General features: G+C 36.7%; 3 protein-coding genes across 5 annotated transcripts; 1 reads left to right on the top strand and 2 right to left on the bottom strand.

Annotated features, from left to right (window-relative positions):
* The first annotated feature begins 846 nt into the window (after positions 1 to 846).
* On the top strand, positions 847 to 11,180 carry LOC105051743 (O-fucosyltransferase 38). 3 transcript variants are annotated; one of them, XM_073243075.1, is made up of 12 exons: positions 849 to 1,197; positions 2,094 to 2,172; positions 2,508 to 2,575; positions 3,967 to 4,055; positions 4,144 to 4,321; positions 7,328 to 7,456; positions 7,584 to 7,717; positions 7,795 to 8,008; positions 8,101 to 8,285; positions 8,662 to 8,759; positions 8,885 to 9,020; positions 10,860 to 11,180. In XM_073243075.1, the coding sequence occupies exons 1-12, from the start codon at positions 1,006 to 1,008 to the stop codon at positions 10,861 to 10,863; spliced, it is 1,506 nt and encodes a 501-aa protein (XP_073099176.1). In that variant the 5' UTR covers positions 849 to 1,005; the 3' UTR covers positions 10,864 to 11,180. The 3 variants fall into 3 exon arrangements, 2 of the variants coding, with proteins under 2 accessions (XP_073099175.1, XP_073099176.1); XR_012134219.1 differs by adding an exon at positions 3,800 to 3,838 and having other exon boundaries at positions 851 to 1,197; positions 8,662 to 9,020; XM_073243074.1 differs by lacking the exons at positions 8,662 to 8,759; positions 8,885 to 9,020 and adding an exon at positions 3,800 to 3,838 and having other exon boundaries at positions 847 to 1,197.
* A 361-nt stretch (positions 11,181 to 11,541) lies between these two features.
* Positions 11,542 to 14,194, bottom strand: LOC105051744 (psbP domain-containing protein 4, chloroplastic). The gene is made up of 5 exons (XM_010932334.4): positions 13,705 to 14,194; positions 13,033 to 13,136; positions 12,756 to 12,864; positions 11,778 to 12,005; positions 11,542 to 11,685 (listed from the first exon to the last, which is right to left on the bottom strand). Exons 1-5 carry the CDS (start codon positions 14,018 to 14,020, stop codon positions 11,621 to 11,623), a joined length of 822 nt encoding a protein of 273 aa, XP_010930636.2. The 5' UTR covers positions 14,021 to 14,194; the 3' UTR covers positions 11,542 to 11,620.
* A 2,906-nt stretch (positions 14,195 to 17,100) lies between these two features.
* On the bottom strand, positions 17,101 to 20,609 carry LOC105051899 (uncharacterized). The gene is made up of 5 exons (XM_010932542.3): positions 20,306 to 20,609; positions 19,622 to 20,123; positions 18,537 to 18,738; positions 17,969 to 18,463; positions 17,101 to 17,754 (listed from the first exon to the last, which is right to left on the bottom strand). The coding sequence occupies exons 1-5, from the start codon at positions 20,577 to 20,579 to the stop codon at positions 17,317 to 17,319; spliced, it is 1,911 nt and encodes a 636-aa protein (XP_010930844.1). The 5' UTR covers positions 20,580 to 20,609; the 3' UTR covers positions 17,101 to 17,316.
* Positions 20,610 to 21,329: the final 720 nt, after the last annotated feature.

The following is a 21,329-nucleotide window of genomic DNA, read 5'->3' as shown; positions in this document are numbered from 1 at the left end:
ATTTTAGATTATTGAGAACAGATCTTAGAATTGCTAGTGATGTTATCGCTATGATGATCCTATTTGGATCATCAAATACAACCTATAATAAAAGTCAAAAAAAAAAAAAAAAAAAAAAAAAAAAAAAAAAAAAAAAAAAAAAAAAAAAAAAAAAAAAAAAAAAGCTTCTCTGATGATTTATGCATTTGGTATTTAGGAATGTTATTGCCTAATACATCCTTATATTTACTTAATCTAAATCAAGATAAGTAAACCCACTCAATCTTTTAAGTAGACAATCAGCTGCGGGGTTAGTCTCCTAAGTATCTCTAACCTAGTAAATGCTGATGAACGTCACTTCAATTTGAAACATGCTACCTGATTATTTAGAAATTTACCAGCTTAGGAAATTGGTGCCTCAACATACCATAAAATATCATATTATATATTATAACACATAATATTATAATACTATAATATTATATATTATAACACATAACATTATGTATATTATATTGATGTTAATGTAATATTATTATTATACAACATAATATTTATATAATAAAAAATATCGTGCAGAATTATGATAGGTCTTATCAATTTATTTAGAAAAATAGTAATACAAAAAATGTGAATAATAAATTTTAAAATTATTTTTAATATATAAAAAATATAAATAAATTATTTTTAATTTAAATATTATATAAAAATATTTGATAAAAAATACAAATTTTTAGTTAAATTTTTGGCCGTCGTCCAAAAGATGGATGCAGTTAACCTGCCTCCTGGCTATTTGCAAGGCCAAGCGACTCTGTCTACGCCTCTACACACAATTAGCACCTTGTTGGTTGTTACTGAAAAAAAGGAAATAGTAAGTCTCCTTCAGAGAAAATTATCTTCTCCAATCACGGCTGCTGGTTGACCGGCGGAGTACCAGAACTCAAGCAGCACGCCAGCACCCCAATTTTATTCTCAACTTTCGGGCTGGAATAGCTGAGAGGTTCGAGATAGATCCGAGAACAGGGAATGGTCAATCCCAGAGCCTCGTCCTCCTCTTCTTCTCCTTCTCCACTTCTCCGATTTCGAATCCACACCCCTTCCTCGATCTCTCAGTGCGTTGCGCTCCTCCTCGCCTTCTCCACCGTCCTCTTTTTCTTCTCTCAGAGACAAATCGCTGAGGTCGACCGCAATCCCCTCTCCTCAGAGGAGTCTTTTTCGGTACTCTTTCACTCTCCCTAAATCTCTCGGTAAAAAAGGGAATTTTTTTTCTTTCCGCGAGTGTCTTTGGCTGCTGGAAAGAAGAACTCGACTTAAAAGCAAGATATTTTTCTTCATTCATTGCTGAATATCTGGTGAAAATTTGATGGATTTGTACTGAAAGCATGCCAGCCCGAGCTTATATTTCTTAATTTTGTTTTTGTGGAGGTTTCATTTCTTTAGTGCTCAAACAGAATGGTGGGTTCATCAGTAGGGGAAGTTGGATTGGATTTGTTGAAAATTAAGGGTCCAAGTTTATATTCCTCGCCGTGGACTGGTGGCGAGTGAAATGAATTGAGGCGAACCAATACGAATCAACGCATAACTATGTGTTCATGTTGGAAATCATTATCATGTTGCTCATCCTATTATTGTCTCATGATCTATGAGCCGATTTTTAAAACGGGCAAAGGCATAATGACATGGTCCCCCAATTGAAAATTTCTGTTATTTTTCTTATTTTTTTGTCTAATTCTTTCCCTCCCTCATCATTTGGAGGGTAAATTGCATTCCTTGGAATTACTGTCTCATGCAGTCTCAAGATTTAATTTTGCCATGACATTTCGAGTTCTTATTTTTTTCTCTTTTTTATATTTTGATGGTTTCTACTGCTTTTGTCACTTAGTTCTTAGATTTTGTCGAATAATTATTTTCATAGCAGATGGTACAAGTTTTAATTATACCTGGTTCTGAATAACTGATCACATCTATTCATAGCTTTTTTTTTCTCTGACATGTTCGATGGTACATTGGCATCTATACTTCATTATGGCACGCCTTAGTTTTTTTTCTTCCTGTATAGTTTGGCCATTGTATCTGAATTGTGGTGATTGAATGATGTTCATTTCTATCTACAGGTGTCAAAAGAACAACTATGGGGTTCTTCTTTTGGCTATGGCTATTATCCTTGTGTGAAGTCCACCTCAAGATATGCAGGTCTTGTTCTTTTGGCCTTTTCTAATATGTTGTTTTAGATGCATAATCATGCCATAATTTTCTGAATTGTGCACTGCCTCCTCATACCCTTGCAAGAGTTAGATTGACAGGTTGTGATATCCTTTCTCTTCACAGTGATAACCGATGAGCTGTATATGAAGTGAATTTTATTTTCATGCAAGGAAATTATGCAGGGGAGATGACTAGTATCATACTTATTCCTTGACTTCTCAAAAGCCAAATCCTAACATGTTTGTCTTTCTGAATAATTGATATCTGTTTAAGGTGTCAAATATGTTTGTTCTTGCTCTAACACACAGTTCTTACATCATCAGCTCCCCAGAACTGGGATCGCTACTTAACTGTTAGAAGTAATGGAGGACTCAACCAAATGCGTACTGGTGTAAGTTGATATTTTTATGCTTTTATTCTACTTATGGGTGATATCTTCCTTTTGCACCTTTACCACTGAGTTGCTGACACATGCATGCTTCATCACACTTCAAAGCCAGTGAACTTGTCAAAAGTTCTCCTGTTAATTTATTGAATAATCTTTTAATGATGACTTTGAAATTGAATGTAAAAAGCAATTCTGACACTGAAGCAGTTTGGATGATCAAACATTAAAAATGAAAAAAAAACATGCATGCAGAAATATATACACATGCTACTTGCAGCTTTTCATGGGGGAAAGCTTGCGAATTAAATTTGCTCCAAGCTAAAATCTTACATCTCCTCATTGTTAGTAATGCAGCGACCTGATGTCTCAGAATATTGATGAAGATGACTACCATTTAAAGAGAGAGGAGGGGGAAAAAGAAAAGAAAACCTGAAAACACATTATTTCGTTCAATGATCATTGATTTTGTCATAAACTAACTTTTTGGCCGACCTGAAAAATATAACTTATTGGACTCTTGGAAATAGTCTATTGTAGAATATGAAGTATGTGGTCAGCTTTTATATATTGATGGATTTTATTGGTTTTGAACTTTCAACTCTATTGTTTTTCAAAATTGTGCTTATCATCCAATGATTATGATTTACAAAAGAAGCTTAACTAACATAAAGTTTGAATACTTTTAATTATTGTCAATGATATCACATTTAAAATTTTTAATTTTTTTCAGAAGAATTTCAATATTAAAATGCTTTACAAAATAGTTTGCATCAATTTGTAGTGTGGCAGCTGCCTTTTCTTTGATGTGGGTTTTCTATATGATCCATGATGCAACCCCATGAGTGTTAGTAGCTGTCTTTATATAAAATGGTGCTACAAATTTTGATTTGCTCCAGAGATACTTGTATAAAGCTGTTTAGAAAGTAGTTTTTATCAACTGGTGTGTTTAACGCTGAATCGCTAATCTTCTAAATGGGATATCATACAACATTTTTGGTGCTACTGGCTCTCTTTCTTTATGAGAAATAGATATAGGGATTTCATGTACAAATTTTTGCTTTATGAGATTGTTGGTTTTGGCTAGGTTTTTTCTTTTACACATTTGGAATTTTTTTCCTTGATTGCTTTTATTCAGGCAGTCCTGATGATTCTCATCTTGCCTTATTGTTGGTATTGAGCTGTATTTCTTCGTTATTGCATCTGAATATTTTATCTTTCTTTTGACAGAAAGGAGGAAAGAAAAACTGCTCGATGCCTAAACATCATGTCGAAAACTCGTGCATTATCATCTCATAATTGATATTGATGTGTTGTTTTTAATATTAACTGTTCTTCTTAAGTAAGTTAATTCTTGTATACCTTGTTGAGCCTGATAACTGTTTTTCTGTTCGCAGATAGCTGACATGGTTGCTGTGGCTCGTTTAATGAATGCAACACTAGTAATTCCTCAGTTGGACAAGCGATCCTTTTGGCAAGACTCCAGGTTTGCAATCATATGGAGTATGGATCTGATATTGGAAAATTACATACTGCTGATCACTTGTATTTTTACATTGTGGATCTTTGTATAGCATCTTTGCAGACATTTTCGATGAGCTTCATTTTATCAAATCTCTACAAGGAGATGTAAGAATTGTGCAAGAGCTACCCAGGGAGTTGGAATCAGCTCCAAGGGCCCGCAAGCACTTCACTTCCTGGTCTGGTGTGAGTTATTATGAGGAGATGGTGCGACTATGGAAGGAGTATCGGGTAGCTATATGATTTAACTTTATTCAAGTACATATTTGTTAAGCTGTTGATCTGGGTTCCCTGGGAGGTTGATAGTGAACTTACCAAATGATGATAAGTTGATATTTTACAGTTTTACCATGTGGACTTGAAATGATTTCCATCTCACTGTAAATTTCATCATTACTTGAAATTTTTAGCATAGCTGTTAAGCAGTAGCTACAGATAATTAACAGGAACTGGATACTTGTATATGTTTTTTTGCCTTCAAAAGCACAATTAGAAAACACCAATTATTGAATTTGATTTTCTGCTTTTGGTTCTGTACCAGCAGCTTCGTGAGGGCTTTAAACCAATGAATTATATCTATCCTATCTACTATTATATATCTTCAGGGAACCACAAACAAGCATTTCAGACTCATTCTCCTGAGCTGATGAAACCAAGAGCAGAAGGATCTAAAATCCTTGGCTAAATGCTTGGCAGTCCCACAATTAGTACTTTAATTCATGCATAGGGAACTGAGTGGGGGCTGTTTGCATAAGATGTCAGAATCAAGGGGACAAAAATTCCTTGGCTCGTGTTGCTGGCTCTGTCAGCCTTTGCTGACTTATGGGCTTGGTTTAATGAGGCTTTTAGGCACTTTATGTCTTCCAGTCTCGCGTTTGGTCCCTTGTTTCCTAAAATGACTCTCGGTTCCCTTGCTGTGGATAAGCAGTTCAGCAAATTCTGTGGGAGAGGGAAGCTCCTTTTCCTTCATAGAAGTTGCTCGCATTTTTATTTGTGAGCAGGGTTAGGGCATGCATCCCTGTGGCCTGGAAACCCAATACAGGATCAACTAGCCTATGAATAAGGATCAATGAAGGAAAGGTCAGATATATGCCTTCTGGTCGGTACTAAAGGTCGCTACTCAGCCTCCTTGAGAAATGAATTCTGTATATTATTCGAGTCAACCATGGTCATTGAAAGTGGTCAGTGCACTGCTGGAATTTTTTTGGGGTCTGTTTAATTGAATATGTTATCTAAGAGATAAAAGTTACAGACTCACATGCTACTAAGGCAGTAATTAGGAAAAAGTAAATAGCTGATCAGATTATGCATATGGTAAAAAGGTCCATCCAAAAATCTGATGATGGCAAAACTGCTGCAACTTCTCCAAAATGCTTCATTTTGTCACTCCAACCTTTTGGTTGATTCTTTACATGTTATTTCTGTTTTGTCTATTTTTCCTCTCTTTGATTCAGTTTTCCTCACCCTAGATTGCCCACCATTTGACATCCTAAGATCACAACAATGATCTCTCTCAGCCCAAGGACCTTATGTAATCTGATCTGTATGGTAAGTCTTTTGGATCTGTTCCTATTGCTTAGAGATGCAAAAGTCCCTCTATTCGTTGCATCTATAGTGATATTTCCATTTATATCTTATGTTCATTATCTCATAGCTGATGATTATGCATATGGTAGTCATTTGATTGCATTCTTTTTCTTTTTTTTTTTTTTTTTTTTTTTTTTTTTTTTTTTTTTTTTTTTTTTTTTAATTGACATTAATTATCTCTTTTATTTCTTTGTTTTTTTTTTTTTTTTTTTTTTATTCTATGTCGTTTTGCAATCTCATAGTGAATGAATAGGTTCTGAACCATTTTACTATCCTTCACCCAAATGTCTCATCTATCATCAAGTCTTTAGTCTCTTTCCATTATTATGACATTCAAGAATTTCTCTAAGGACCACAAGCCACACAGGGACCTGGAATATCCAGTAAATTTTCATGTTGGAGAACAGTTGTTGGACCTTATAACATGCCCCACCATCAATCAAGAGGGTATTTGATGACTTAAACAAGAAGCTTGCTTTTGCCTCAGCCTTTCAATTCTGGCATCTCTTAGTTTGCTTGTTAAATGAAAGGCATAGCATTGAATATGATTTAGCATGTACTCCATGCTTGTGGTTTCCTCATTTCATAGATGTTTCCTGATAGTGGTTTAGCATACCTCCTCTACCCATTTTCTCAAAAACATCTCTGTGTTTAGGTCATTCTACTAAAGCAATTAAGAAAAGGATCTGAGAAATGTTCTTCTTACGTTTTGCATTTTTCTTTTGCTAATCATTTTCATTTCTCATTCATATTTGACATAAGGTTTGGGCCCTCATGCTTACTGTTTGTAACCACTCGATAAAGGAATCATATTCATCTCGCTTGTACAACATTTTCTGGTGATAACTTTATTAAAATGAAGCTGGGTATTGTGACCAGCTTTCAATATCTTTTTTTCCTTGTGGTTAAAGGTACATATTTTATAAGAATACTCCTGTCTAGATCCAGCTGTATAAGATGTCAAGCAAGGAAAGTCATTGTGCTGGGTTTTGTTGACATAGAGAAAGAAACCTGTCATCTCATTCACGGGCCACTCCGTATTAGAGTTAAGCTTGTACCCATGTGTCTACATGCATCACCAAAATTTCATGCTTTAGTAGCAGTGCTCTTGATTATGAGTTGTGGTACCAACTTATAAATCCTGTCTCCTGTCCTGCTACCCTTTTTTTTTTTTTTTGAAAAATCTGATCACCATCTCATTGCTGTTCCAAGTACATATTTTTAGTGATATTTTAACTTTTTGTCAGATATTTCTTTGAGGACTCTCACTCAACCAGTGGTAAACATGATATTACCAAAACAAGTTTTTATGTCAATCTTAGGGGAATGGTGCTTTATGGGGAAGCGAGTTCCTTGGTAATACTAGAATCTGTTACCATGCCACAAAAAAAACAAAGTCCTACCGACCAGATCATCGCACCAGTTCTGACTAGACTGGCAAGCATTTCCAAGGACATGCTGATCTAGCTTATAGTGCACCTTACACTTTGGATGTACCTTTTGCTTTTGCTGCTGCTTATGACCTGGTCATGCTTGTGTACAATGTACACTTTGTGCCTATAGATGAGTGTTGCGTATAATTCAACTTGGTGAGTTTTGGCTTCAGATTATTGGATACCTGAAAGTTATAATTGCCATTATTCCTCTCAGGTAATTCATGTTCCCAAGTCAGATTCAAGGCTAGCTAATAGTGGCCTTCCTATTGATATTCAAAAGTTGCGGTGCCGTGCTCTGTATCATGCACTTCGTTTTGCAGCTCCTATTGAGAGCCTTGGAAAGGTCTAACTACCACCTTATCACTTTGGTCAAATAGTCGAGAAACATATTGGTCTGTTATAGTGCATTTAAGATATCCTGGGGCACCTTGTAAATTAGGTTCTGAGCATACATCACGCTGACACTACAGAAGCTAGTGGAGCGGCTGCAGTCCCATGGCCGATATATTGCCCTTCATCTGCGTTATGAAAAGGATATGCTGTCATTTACTGGTTGTACTTACGGCCTGAGTGACATGGAAGCTGAAGAGCTGAGAATTATGAGGTAAGAACTGTTGCTATAGATTTTTTTTTCTTTTCATTGTTGATGCAGTTAAGTACTTGTTGTCAATTTGGTTGTAGGGAGAATACAAACCACTGGAAATTGAAGAAGATAGACTCAACAGAACAGAGAATTGGCGGCTATTGTCCTCTAACTCCCAAGGAGGTGGGGATATTTCTGCAAGCTCTGGGATACCCTCCATCCACTTGGATTTACATTGCAGCTGGTGAAATCTATGGTGGTGATACTTACCTCGCAGATTTGAGATCTCGCTTCCCAAATTTGGTCTTCAAGGTTCTCTCAATGAACTTGTAACTGGTGTGATTTGCCTTCTATAGATAAGCACATTAGGTCAGTCTACTAACATAAAGCTTTTCCTTTTGCAGGAGACATTGGCGACAACAAAAGAGTTGCAGAATTTTGCTAGTCATGCTTCACAGACTGCAGCTCTAGACTACATTATATCAGTTGAAAGTGATGTATTTGTACCTTCATATACGGGCAACATGGCAAGAGCTGTTGAAGGACATCGCAGATTTCTAGGGCACCGCAAGACAATCAGCCCAGACAGGTAATTGTTTAGCATGGTCAACTTATATAGTCTAGAACATCTTTGCTCTGATATTCAGATGCTCCAATGTTCGTCTCTTGTTTAGCATGTTAGTTGCATCATGACTTATATGGTTGAGCCTTGAATTTGAGACTTCAACAGAACAGTTGTGGTGGATGAGTTCACAAAAATATGGAGATAATGTTGACCGCTCTGATGTGATGACTGGTTTTCAGTCCTAGCCTATGATCACTTGAGAATTGTCGGCAATGTTATAGTTGATGAATCTTTTTTTTTCCCTGAAGTAAAAAGATATTCTTTTAATCCAATTTAATCTTATTATCAGTTTCTCCATCAAAATCTGTTAAATTTTTTTTCCACTCCCACCTGTTTGCAGGAGAGGATTGGTGGAACTTTTTGATATGATAGAAAGAGGAGAGCTGAAGGAAGGTCAAAGATTATCATCACTTATTACTGAAATGCATAAATTCAGGTGTTTCTGTTTATGTGACACCATTCATCTTCCTAGAAATTGTTTTTAGTTTATGAGAGGACCACTCATGCATGATCATAATTCATGGTTACATAAGGAATTTTTTTTTGTTTAATTAATTTACAGACAGGGGCTCCAAGGAAAAGGTATGGTTCTCTGCCAGGAAGTAAAGGCCGAGCTCGGCTTAGGACCGAAGAATCCTTCTATGAGAACCCATTTCCTGAATGCATCTGCCTCTCTGGAAAGAATTCGCATATGTATAGGTATAATCTACACTCATTCCATATTTATTTGCCTGATGCAAGGAATAATCATCAGGAATTACAGGCAAAAGTAAAAAAGCAAAGGTATTATGCTAAGGATCTGTTTGGTTGCTGAGCACATGAAAGAAAAGTAAGTTGACAGGAGAAAACAAATATGAGAAAGTTTATAATTAAAGTCAATTACTCTGACCCCACTCGAGGTTTGGGATAATTACATAATCCCATCCAACATTTCGGAAATATACACATAACTCCCTGATCAAATATAAAAAATTAAAATTTGAAGAATAAAAAAAATATAAGATATTTTAAGACTCAAATAAATTAGATAGTGATGATATTAGTAAAAATTATCAAATAGATTGATAGTTTATTTAATAGAAAAATATTCGTAGGGGGTTATGTGTCATGTATATAGCAAAAGTTATATAGTAAAATGTATATTTCCAAAACGTTAGGTGGGAGTCTGTAATTACCTCAAACTTCGAGGGAGGTCATTATAATTTACCCTTATAATTATATTATGTTTGGTTGAACTGAGAAAATTGTAAAATAGTTGTAGAAAGAGTGGCCAGGAAATGGATAAGTTGTTTCAAATGATTTGGTTATTATTTTCTCTTAGAGTCATTATTTTGTGGAGGAGAAAAATTGTAGGCCCGTTAGAGAGAATTTTGGCTTTAAGAATTTCACTTTGTTTTTCTCTCCTTTTTTTTTTCTTTTGCTTTTTTTCGTATGTGAGGCAAGGGAACCAAACAATGGAAAAGAAGATTCCTGCCTAAACAACTTTCATTTCTTTCACTTTGTCAGCAGCCAGAGAGAGCCTCTAATCATTGGAGTTACTTTTCCTAGTTTTTTAAAGTTGATTGTTTTGAGATGTGTCATTGCATTAGTAGGAGATCCTAAAAATTGTAGATAATGCAACCTGAATTTATCTTATTGAAGATTAAATTTTGGCTATTAAGATAGGTAATTAATATGATATGTAAGGTTTTAATTTTACTAGGAAAGAGTAAGGAACAGTAGAGAAAGTGAAACTCAAACCAGATAGGGATAAATAGGTATTTTTGTGATTGTGTTGCATTTGGCTCTCTGGCTTCTCTGTCCTCTAGAGTGAGACACAGCCTCCTGCATCCAATTTGTCATTTTCTCCCTTTGTCTAGACTCTTTCCATGCCTCATGGAATTTTGGAGGATTAATCCTTGGTTGCATGGTGTTAAACCATAACTGATGGAGAAGACCTCTTCTCCCATTCATCTTGCCTCAACTTTGCAATGGCAAAGAATTTGGACCAATTTCTGGATTAGTTATGCAAAATTGACAGTCATAGAATCAGCTAATCCTTCCACAAAGCCTTCTCGATGAGCTCTATAAATTACCTCATATTTGATGGAAAAAGACTTGGCAAAGACATTTGCAAGACTGAGTCTGAAAGGCTGTTAGCTGATCTTCTTGCATTTGTATCTTATAATGTGGCAAATAATAAGGACAAGAACTTGGAGTTTCAAGCTTCAAATTCACTACTAATTTGCCATTGCTGTTAATAGTGCCATCCCTGGCATACATTGAAAAATACCATCGTCACCTTAACATTGGCAATTTTATACTATGCATTGCCTATGACTCTCAAATTCTTCAGGATTGTCCATTTGATTGCTCTATGCTGCATGTGCCATAGCAGACAGATCCATGTTCCTTAACATGCAAAAGTGACATTGAACACTCATTTGACAGCCGAATGATAGTGGCTTTGGTTTATTTGTCCTTTTAATTCTGTTCTCTAATCAGTTAATGACCTGATATGTCTTCTTTCGCTCATCTTATATATTTGCTGATTTTCAGGTAACTCTTGGGGTTGGTGTAAAGATTGGTGGTGCAGCTTCTATTCCCATTCTAAAGCTCAAAGATGGTGGGGCTTCCAAGATAAAGTTCCATATCCCTTCTATTTCCATTCTAAAGCTCAAAGATGGCTTATACATGATTTTTTTTTTTTTGGGGGGGGGGGGGGGGGTGGGGAGGATGCCTGTGCTGTATTATTTTTGTTTTCCGTACTGTTTAGCCAGGTTCATTTTTTCAGCTTAGCTTATTTCTACAGGTCAATTTTGGAGTTTTTTCAGGATTCTTTGTATGTGTATTCTTGCTGTGAACTTGAGACATTTAGTACTGGATCTTTTCCCATAATTGCATGAAATAAGTATTGATTTTTGTCAAAAAGGAAAGTGTTGAGAATTGGCTGTGAAGGAGTGTAGGATGGGTCCTGCCTAACTTAGATCAACCCGAACTTGGGATTGCAAATCCAAGAAACTGGTATCTAATTGAGGATACAGCAAATCTTTGGCAACGAGATCCACAGTCTGCATTGCTCCCCAGATCAGTGCCTGGTTCCCTTTCTAAGGGTTCTTATCCAGAATTGTATGATACATTTCTAAGAGTACTAATTATTTTACTCCCATTATTCTTCATAATATTTTTCTTTTTTATTGGTGGTACCTCATGATCACTAGTATCATGCAACAGAATCTCATAATGTTGTGATTGTGTCGCAAAATATTCATTAATTATTAAGAAAAACTATACATGATATTTCTTCAACCCATGCAATTTTATATTACACGAAAAGAATCTGCAATCTGTTTCAAGTCCTTGAAGTGCCTCTTCCATTGAAGACCTGCAAAAAGAGATAGCTTCATGAGTTCCAAAACCCTTAACTTTGTTTTCCGACAAGGTAGGCCAGTCTGAAAATGATGGAGATTGTATTACCATTTGCAGTTACATTGAACAAGTAGAGCCGGTTTCCAGCAGCGGTTGCTGTGATGAGTGCATGGGGAGGTTCCAGTTCGTACTGATAATATGTTCTTCCTGAATGCTCTGCTACTTCCATGCTTAGAACCTTCCCTTCTACATTCTCACCAATAACTTCTGGCCCAAAAGCATTGATCACCTTCTCAGGTGGTCCAATTTGTTCAATTCTGGCATTTTCTCCAAGATCTAAAATGCAATAAATTTCGAGAATGTGTTATAATATCATGGGAATGTGTTCCTCAAGTTCTTCCTAAAGGAAAAGAAAAGAACTCTGGGAGACTTGGAACTGGTATTCACTTCAGAATTCCTAATATGAGGGCTGATGAACTGGAGCAACCTATTGTTTTTTGTTATATACTTAATTTGCTCAAATTATGAATATCTGTTTGAGGTTAGTGCAAGCAACCATGATCAATGTGTCATATCATGTCATCAAGTTCTTACCATGTTCTGATCTTGCCAAACTATGGACTGGTGTATCTTATCTAAAGAGTCCTGGAGCAACACAGACCAATCAGTATGGGTTGGTATTGCTCTACATCAAAGCACTTCACTTATAAGTCATTATACTGCCACAACAGCAGCGGTTCACCCTAGCTTCTCCAATTTAAGTTTGGTCTATCTGTTGCACTTCATAATCTCATTTAATGATTGGAGATACTCATTTGGGGAACATGGTCCTTACCCTTAGGTTTTAGCAAAATATTCATTTGGCGTATCAGGTAAATTGATTTGCTACGCTTGGTTGATTAGTTTGGATGCTGTGGGTTTTTGTTATCTTTGTTGTAATGAGTTGTTCTGTTCTAATTTCAGTATTATCTTCTACCCAAAAAAAAAAAGTACGAATTTAAACTACACTAGCTTATTATCAGAGCTAATATTGTCTATAAAGCAGAGGGAACAGGAGAAGAGGCTGTAGTATTCAAGGTTGACTACCTGCAAATCTCAGAACAGGAGCTACAATAACAAACAGGCGACCTTCTTGTGAGCTTGCAAATCTTAAATCAATCTCTGTACCACCAAGATCAGCAATTGATACAGGAACCTAAGGCAAAACAATATATATTAAATTGTAATGTGTAGAAGAAAGTGAGGGGCCAAAATTAGCCTTCTTGCACCAAAAAAAAAAAATCCTAGTAGCTGTGCACTTCATGAATTATCCATCAGAATGATTGATTGCACACAAAATTGACTGGTAAAGAAAAGATTTTACCTCTTCCCAGCCCTCAGGAACTTTGAAGGTGTATGGGATTATTGGGCTCCAACCCACTCCATGTCCTCCAGACTTGTCATCCGGTCTCTGGTATGTCCTCCAACCTGTCTGAGCAATTCCTTTCCTTGTGAATAGTCATCCATTGATTGAAGAGAAAAAGAGACATAATAGAAGAATATTGAAGCAGATGACTGCACATCATTAGGCTTTGATATCATGTTTAAAGAGAATAGTTACCACAGTTGAAGAGCATTGAAGCAATCGGGTGCACGCCACGAGTATCTATAAATTGGTATTTGGTTTTGCTATGAATTTTTGTAAAGCCTAAAATCATTAAAATGGGAATTTCTACTTGCAGTAGAATCTCTCCCTTTTTTTTTTTTTTTTTTCTAATTTTGGAGAAAAACAGTAGCAGAGCTACCTCTCTAATTTTCTCCTTATCATTTTATGATTTTTTCCATTTTTGAGCCTTAATTTGACCACTGTACTAAGATATGACAACTAAACAGGTCTAAAATTCTCTGGGGACCAAATTCAATAAATTTGAATGTAAAAGAAGAATGACATCATGATTCTATACTAAAAACTTAGAAAGACATATTTTAACTTAATTAGCATATAACAAACATTTTTATGAAGAAAAAAAAGGTACAATAAAAATTAAAAACCAACCTTTTTCATCAGGCTCAGATAAACCAGGAATCCTCCCAGCCAAGAGACCCTGCTTCACTGCCAGCCCATCTCTTGGAAAACCAAACACCATTCCAGAAGCCAAAGACAACCCAGAAACTAGTGCGCACCTCCTCCCTAAGAACTCAACAGGCCTCTCCCTGTCTTCTTCCTCTGTTGGGCCACACCCTCTTGTTGCTGCTACATAGAACCCACTCCTCCCTCCACCCTTCTCATGAAGTAATCTCCTCTCACAGATTTGGTCTTTATGCAGTTGCCTCAAGGACAAGCAGCAGCTTGTGAAGAGGGTGGTGCCCATCTCTCTCTCTCTCTCTCTGTGTGTGTGTGTGTGTGTGTGCTTTTGCGTTTTTTTAGGAATAACTAGAACTGGTGAAGGAGCAAGAGTCCTCTCCTACTGATTTTTCTGAATTCAAGTTGTTGGCTTCCTGCTCTCTTTTCTGGTTCTTTTTCTTTCTCTGCTCTCTCTTATTTTTTCCTTTTTCTTAATATTTCTCTCTGGTTTTTTTAAGGCCACTGAATCAACGAGGCATGGATTAAAGAAGTGGGGTCCAGGTACAGTATTCCACAGGGATAGAATAAGGTAGGTGATTTCCACCTTGTCTACAGTATAAGCTTATGCAGTGGACCTCAAACAGGTAGTATCCCATGCAGATGCCTCGAGGACCTAAATTTTATCCTGATGCTCACTTGTCCGATTCACATTTTTCATGAAATGGAGCAATTTTTCTATTCATTGAATGGAATTTATTTCTCTTCTAGTATTTCAAAGTCATGGATCAGAATATATGAACCTGCATGACTAAAATTTCCATGCAGTTGCTTAAGTAGGATTATTGACAGTCGAAGCATGACCTTAGTTAATGAACTTGGGTCCAAGATAAGATAACCCTCCATGTCATTTTCCACATGTTGCTGTTCTCTACTTGATAACAATTAGTGAATAAGACTTAAGAATGTTCGAGTTGCTGGTCTGAACAAGTAGAGGACCGCCCTTCAACTTGGAATTAGAACTTCGTTGCAAGTGTTCCAGGTCCAAGGTGATGATATCAAAACACCTTCATTGGAAAAGTCTAAGTGATATTAACAATGTAAAATTTTAGCCAGCCAACCAACTCCTTTGCCTTCGTAGTCAAAATATTAGAAGTTCAGCGAGCATTTTTTTCGCATCGGACTTTCTTTTCATCTATCCCTTACTACTAAATATGAATTTTAAGATACATCCCAAGAGTTTCACTTTTCCATAGGCCTAATTTTGACTTAAACTCTATTCTATCATATATGTTTCAACATTTCCATTTCTTTTGTGACTCTGTAATCAACTCTTCTTTACAGAGTATTTGACCAAATTTATTTTAAAAAATAATCTGCTTTTGAGTGGTAGTAGAAGCAGTTTTTATGCTGCAGGAAGGAAGCAGAAAATTAAAGCTTTTTTTGGAAGTAGAAGCAAAAACAATAGCAGAAAATTAATTTTTTCAAGATAAAAATATTCTTATTCAAAATCATTATTTATCAAAATTATTTCTATTTATTTTCACGTAATCCTCTCATTAATTTGTTCAATATGTATTATCTTTGATTCAATTGTATTTATATTGATTAAAATTTTTAATATATTTTTTTGTTATTTTATTTTTTATATTTTAATTAAATAGAAATAAAAAAACTTAATTAAAATTAACCATAATGAATATTTAAAATCATTTATCTATTTAAATAATATTAATTGTATAATAAATCTATATATGTCTTTTTTCATAATTTGACAGTCAAAAATACTTATTTGGAAGGATTTGTCAAACACTTCTCAAATACTGATGATTTTGCGAAATACAAACTGCTTTTCTCTTTCAGCACTTCTTCTGAAATTCTATTTGAAAAGAAGTTATTTCAAAATAAGCTGATTTTTATAGCTTGACCAAACAGACCTTTAATTACTTATCTAAGAGGCTAAGCTAAGCTTGTTGGCATCCCACTTCAGTTCGAAGAGGTCTATGATTTAAATCTTGGGGTAGGTATGTCCTTATAACTTTTCCTTGGTTTCAGATCAAGCAGAGAACTGAATCACACATGTATCTCATGAACCCTGCTCAATCTTCAATCCTTCAGCAGTATATAGCTCGTGATTGGCTTTGACAATTGGACATCTCTAGTTCAATCATGAACTGGAGATGGAAAAAGAAAGAAAAATTCACACTCCCTTGGCAAGGCTTGTACATCCCACATGTGAAATACTAGTTTGATATTAAAGAGAATGGAAACCTCTGTACAGATAAGCAATTCATGGACAGCTAGTTTAGACTTTAATGGCTCTTGGTGGGGTTGCCATTGACCAACTCCAAGTTGCCCAGTTCGCAAGGTGGAGATACGCGGTGCGAATTTTTATGAAGTGCCTTGTTCACCTAAAATACCTTCATACAATATTATGACTTTGTATATTCCGAGCTTAATGGACATTTTTCTGATATATGTACTTGAAAGTTATCAGGTCAAATATATATATATATATATATAATATATATATATATATATATATATTTTTTTTTTTTTTTTGATTACGATCACAATGAATTGGAATAGAAATCAGAATGATTGTATCTCCCAATATATTTAGTTCGTGAAATTAAAATTAAAGTAAAAATTAAATTTTAAAAAAGAGTAGAAATTGAGTTTCGAGGGATTGAGATATTTTCATTTCACCTTAAAAATAAAATGGGATGCGGCTCCCCCAGTCAAATGATTAGTAAAACATTTATTTCTGTTCCTATTTCAAAGTTCAAGTCTTTCCAACTAAATGTGTCTGTGACGGAGGCCTTGAAAATAGATTTTTTTCTTTTTTTTTTTTTAATGAAAAGCAGAGAGAAGAGAGAAACTTCCTCCAATTTATTATAAATATATAGAATATATATAAAGAGCTGATTTACCAGAGGAGATGGGAGAAAAGGTGCATACGGTGATCTTTTACAGATGGTTTTCTTCCCTTTCAAAATAATAAATGATTACGTAGGATAGTTGTGCATTCATATGATGCGAGCGGTGGAGGGACGCGTGGTTCGCAGCAGCCTGGTATTTGCCAACGAGGATCAACGCGGTCTCGTGTGTTTTTTATTCTGAGGGAAATGACGATAACTTGAACAATCTCTGCTGCAACCTGTTCGCATTTATTTACTCAAAAAAAAAAAAAAAAAAACCTGTTCGCATTTATAGACTTCGGCCTTCTACTTCTACTTCTACTTCTACCACAGCTCACATCTTTTCTATTTTTGGCCGAAACAATGAACTTGCCAAGTAGTTAAGGATACTTTCTTCAATAATAATAAATAAAAAAAGAGTACTAAAAGACTCCAGGATTCAATATAAATATATATTATATTATTCTAGTTAAACTTAAAACATGCCAATATATTCCTCTGCCTGAAGCTTACTGAAGCCTTTCACACACTCCAAATCTTGCTAGGCTCACCCCTACTAGCTACTATAGGGGATATTTCCCCATGGACTTTGATGAACTGCAAAAATACTAGCCTCATTTTATAGTTTTACTCTTTTTTTTTTATATTCAAAAAAGAGTCTGTTACATATAAATTACAGAGCTCATTAGATTCTGAAAAGGATTAGGCTTGGATCTATGTCTTCTGGAACACTGCTTGGATGAGGGTTCTCTGGAAGGGAAAGGGCAATGCTTCTTGCACTCTCCAAATAACTCTCAAATCTTTGAGCAACACTTGTTGTCTTGGAGCTCTCATTACCTCCTGCCTCCAGATTCCCTGCCTTCTCTTCCTTTGCACCAATACCATTCTCCACCAAGAAGTCAAGCGATGCAAGGGCTAGTTCTTCCTTCATCAGATGATACTTGAACACACGCTTCCGAAAAGTCCAATCCCCTGTCACCCAATCAAATTGATACAGAGGGAGGAATCGATGACCGTACATTGCGATGAACTCAAGTGAAGCAAGGATGAATGCAAACTCTTCTTTGGACATGTAGTATGGGAAGCTAATTCTAGTCCATCCAGGTTTCAATCCACTGTACCCCTGTCCAATATGACAACTAGCATTAATATTCATAGCAAATGATTGGAGAATCATCCTTAGCTATAATCGGCATCATATATGAATAAGTAGGAGAGAATTTTCTTCGAAATGAATCGAAATGAAGTAGACTGGTCAAGTTGTTGTAGCATCCATGGAATGATCACATAATCATATTAGGTGATATTGGCAATGGATGTTGAGATGAGATTACTACCTTCAGGATAGCTGATCGAATGTGAAGAGAAAGTTTCTCATCTACTTCAAGGAGATAGTGACCATAGGGACCGGCACAAGCACACCCGCCGCGAGCCTGGATGCCAAAGAGGTCATTAAGTAGCTTCGCGACGAAGCGCCCATGGAGGGGCTTGCCTTTGTTGTTCTCTACCTCTGACCACCTATAAGCTTCTCTCATTACTCCATTACTAGTTCTAGGACCATATGCTTCATTACTTGAGGAATTCATGGGAGTGTACACAAGGAAGGAGAAGATCGGGAGTCGCTTGACATGCTTGTTGCCTAGTACTACAATATTTTTGTTGGGTAGGAACCTTCTCAGTGCTGTCTCAGCATAAAGTCTCTCTTGGAGATCAATGAAGTCATGGCCTATGTACTCTTTCACCCAGAAGGCCAATGCAGCTCTGACCTTTTGGATGATGGGTGGAGTTCCACTGTCTTCCCTCTCTTCAATATGATCATAGTATAGCGTATCCTACATTAAAATTTTTGTGTTATCTTAGATGCTTATCCTAGAATAAGTCAATCCTACCATGAAGTCTTCTTACCTTCTCATCGAAGCCATTGACATAAGCAACAGTACCACCTCCACAAGTTGAAGGTGGAGAAGACCCCAGCTGATACAGGTCTTTGTTCATCAGAAGGATGCCAGGAGTTCCAGGGCCCCCAATAAACTTGTGTGGACTGAGGAAAACTGCATCATATCCTTCTATATCTCCAGATCGCATGTCAATTTCCACGTATGGGCCACTGCACAATGAAACATAAGGCCACATAAGCACCATCATGTTGCAACTAATCCTTAAACATGTACATGAAGGCCAAGACATAATCATAGTTGATGAAGTAGTCCTTAAAGATGGTTCAGTTTAGGTCTCTGAATGTTTTTGTTTAATATTAGAGCATTTGAAGTTGGATAGTCAGAGAAGTTGCTGACATACCTTATTTGTAGGTGGACATTTCTTAAAGCTAATATATGATCTTTATCTACATAGAAATTCCGGGCAAGTAGTTTCCTACTTACGGATATTAGAGGAGAATTTACATTTCTTTATGAGACAAAGAAACTGAGGAAAAAAATATATATATATACGCGGGAAGCAAACAAGCAACATCTCAAGTTGAAGATAGAAGAAAGGACAATAATTAATGTATTTAGATATTAAGACCAGCCATATATCAAAAGATCTTCCCTTAAAAAAAAAGAGTATCACAAGGTCAAACTATAATTTTTAATGGACTCCCAAGTCTCCAATTCATGATAGCTGGCCTGCTCACGGTTTAAGTCAAGCTATCACCTGATCTGGAATTACGTCTGATTCATTCTTAACAAATAAATTGCACTACCTGCTCAATTGAGTATTACTAAAAGGTATTTGCTGCTAAACTAAAATATAAAGCAAAGGATTTGACCAAGTTAGAGTGTCAAACCCACCTTGGTCGCTCTACATCTTTATCTTCTTTTCGTCTAAGTTGATACTTTGAAATTTTCAAAACTGAGAACTGTCCAAACCAAGACAGAAAACAGAAACAGGCTCGACACAACCCAGCTGAGAACTATTCTATCAAGGACCCAATCCAAGTCCCATCTCAGCCCATTCAACGAGAGAAAACTATGAAGGCTATGTCCTACCTTGCAGCAAAGTCGAAGCATGCAAAGGCTCCATGTTGGTGAAGAAGGCGAGCCAAAGCCCGGGTATCAGTGAGGATTCCGGTGACATTGCTGCCGGCCGAGAAGGAGCCCAGCAGAGGACGGTTTGCATACTTTGGGGACATGAGCTCGAGCTTCAAGGCCTCCATGTTGAGAAGGCCCCTCTCATCCAAGCCTATCTCCACCACCTCTGCAAGGCTTTGACGCCATGAGAGGAGGTTGGAGTGATGCTCGTATGGCCCTACAAAGACTACCCATCTTTCCTCATCCCTCAGGCTCTGCAGTAATCTCTCTCGCATGATCGAAGGCACCGCAATGCCGATCACCTCTTGGAGGCGCTTGATGGCCGCAGAGGAGCCTGAGCCACAAAATATGAGTGCCTCGTTGGGTCCTCCTCCCATGCATCGCTTAATGTACTCTGTGGCTTTGTGAACCATCCTTGTGGTCTTGCTTCCCACAAAGCTATCATCTGTGTGGGTGTTCCCTGTAAGCAGATCAATCCAGAATCATTTCTTCCATCCAATTCAGAAGACAAACTATAAAGTAATAACTAAAATTTACACAATGAATTGTTGTTGAAGACTTCTAAAGTTTGAAAGAAATGGCTTGATGCGAACAAAGAGAAGGGAGATAGAAATTAGGAAGCTAAGGAGGCTAATAGAGCACCATAGGCAGGGAGGACTTCTTGGATGATATAGTTCTCAATGTACTGCAAACACCTCCCTGATGCTGTGTGATCGGCATATGTGAGAAGGCGCTTTCCAAATGGGGTGTCGAACTCCAGGCCGGTTCCGATCAGCTGAGATCGCAGCCATGCGGTCCTCTCTTCTGCTTCTTTACTTCGAACCGACTTCGTCCTTAGTAAACTAAATAGCACAGAATTGTTGTTAGGGAAGTAAGCACCGAGGTTGGTCGAGCCATGAGCTTGATCAATCTCCATGCTTCTATGAAGGGAAGGAATGTGTGTGCATCTGGGGAATGATGGTAGTGCCGTATTTAAAGGTTCATCATAAAATAAATGCAGAGCAATCAATTTCTCATTTCAAGTCGAGAAGAAATCTTACATTTAATTTTCGGTCTACAAGGGGACTTGGCCAAAGTGGTATAATTGGCTGAATGTTCAAAGAAAGAGCACTAAAGGGAAGGACTACATCCCTCCTACCAGGAAAATAAAATTGTCTACAAGTATGTAAGGCTGGACTCAGCCTGGGATCAATGGTCAAAATAGTTACTCCAGGGGAGAAATCACGATTTCGATGGTTTCCTGATGGCCAGGGTTTTCAACTGGAGTTCAAACGATTAAATAGACCGTTTACAAAGTTGATGAGCTATTTATTTATTTGTTTGCTTCTTATCCATATTCGTCTATTCTAATCTTTGCCTGTCTTGCTTACATCTATTGATCTGCTGGAAAGAACTCTCCTCTTTAAATCATCAGTCTTCCTTTTTTCTTCTGATCTCAAGCTTTTTTCAGGATATCAGAAATGCCAATGTCACTAAAAAGAAAACTCTCACTTATTCAAATTAAATATATCATTACGAGGTCGTAATCTGGTTCTGCACCGACTTTTTAGGACATTTTGCAGATGTTTCATCGAACGTAGGAGAAATTCAAATGGAAAATCTGACGAGCATGCATTTTTTGACGCATAACCACCAGCAATAATGAGCCATGCTCGAGTATTTCCTT

The sequence above is a fragment of the Elaeis guineensis genome, chromosome 9 (assembly GCF_000442705.2).
Source record: "Elaeis guineensis isolate ETL-2024a chromosome 9, EG11, whole genome shotgun sequence".
NCBI lineage: Eukaryota > Viridiplantae > Streptophyta > Magnoliopsida > Arecales > Arecaceae > Elaeis > Elaeis guineensis.
This window is presented reverse-complemented; position numbering and strand designations above follow the sequence as displayed.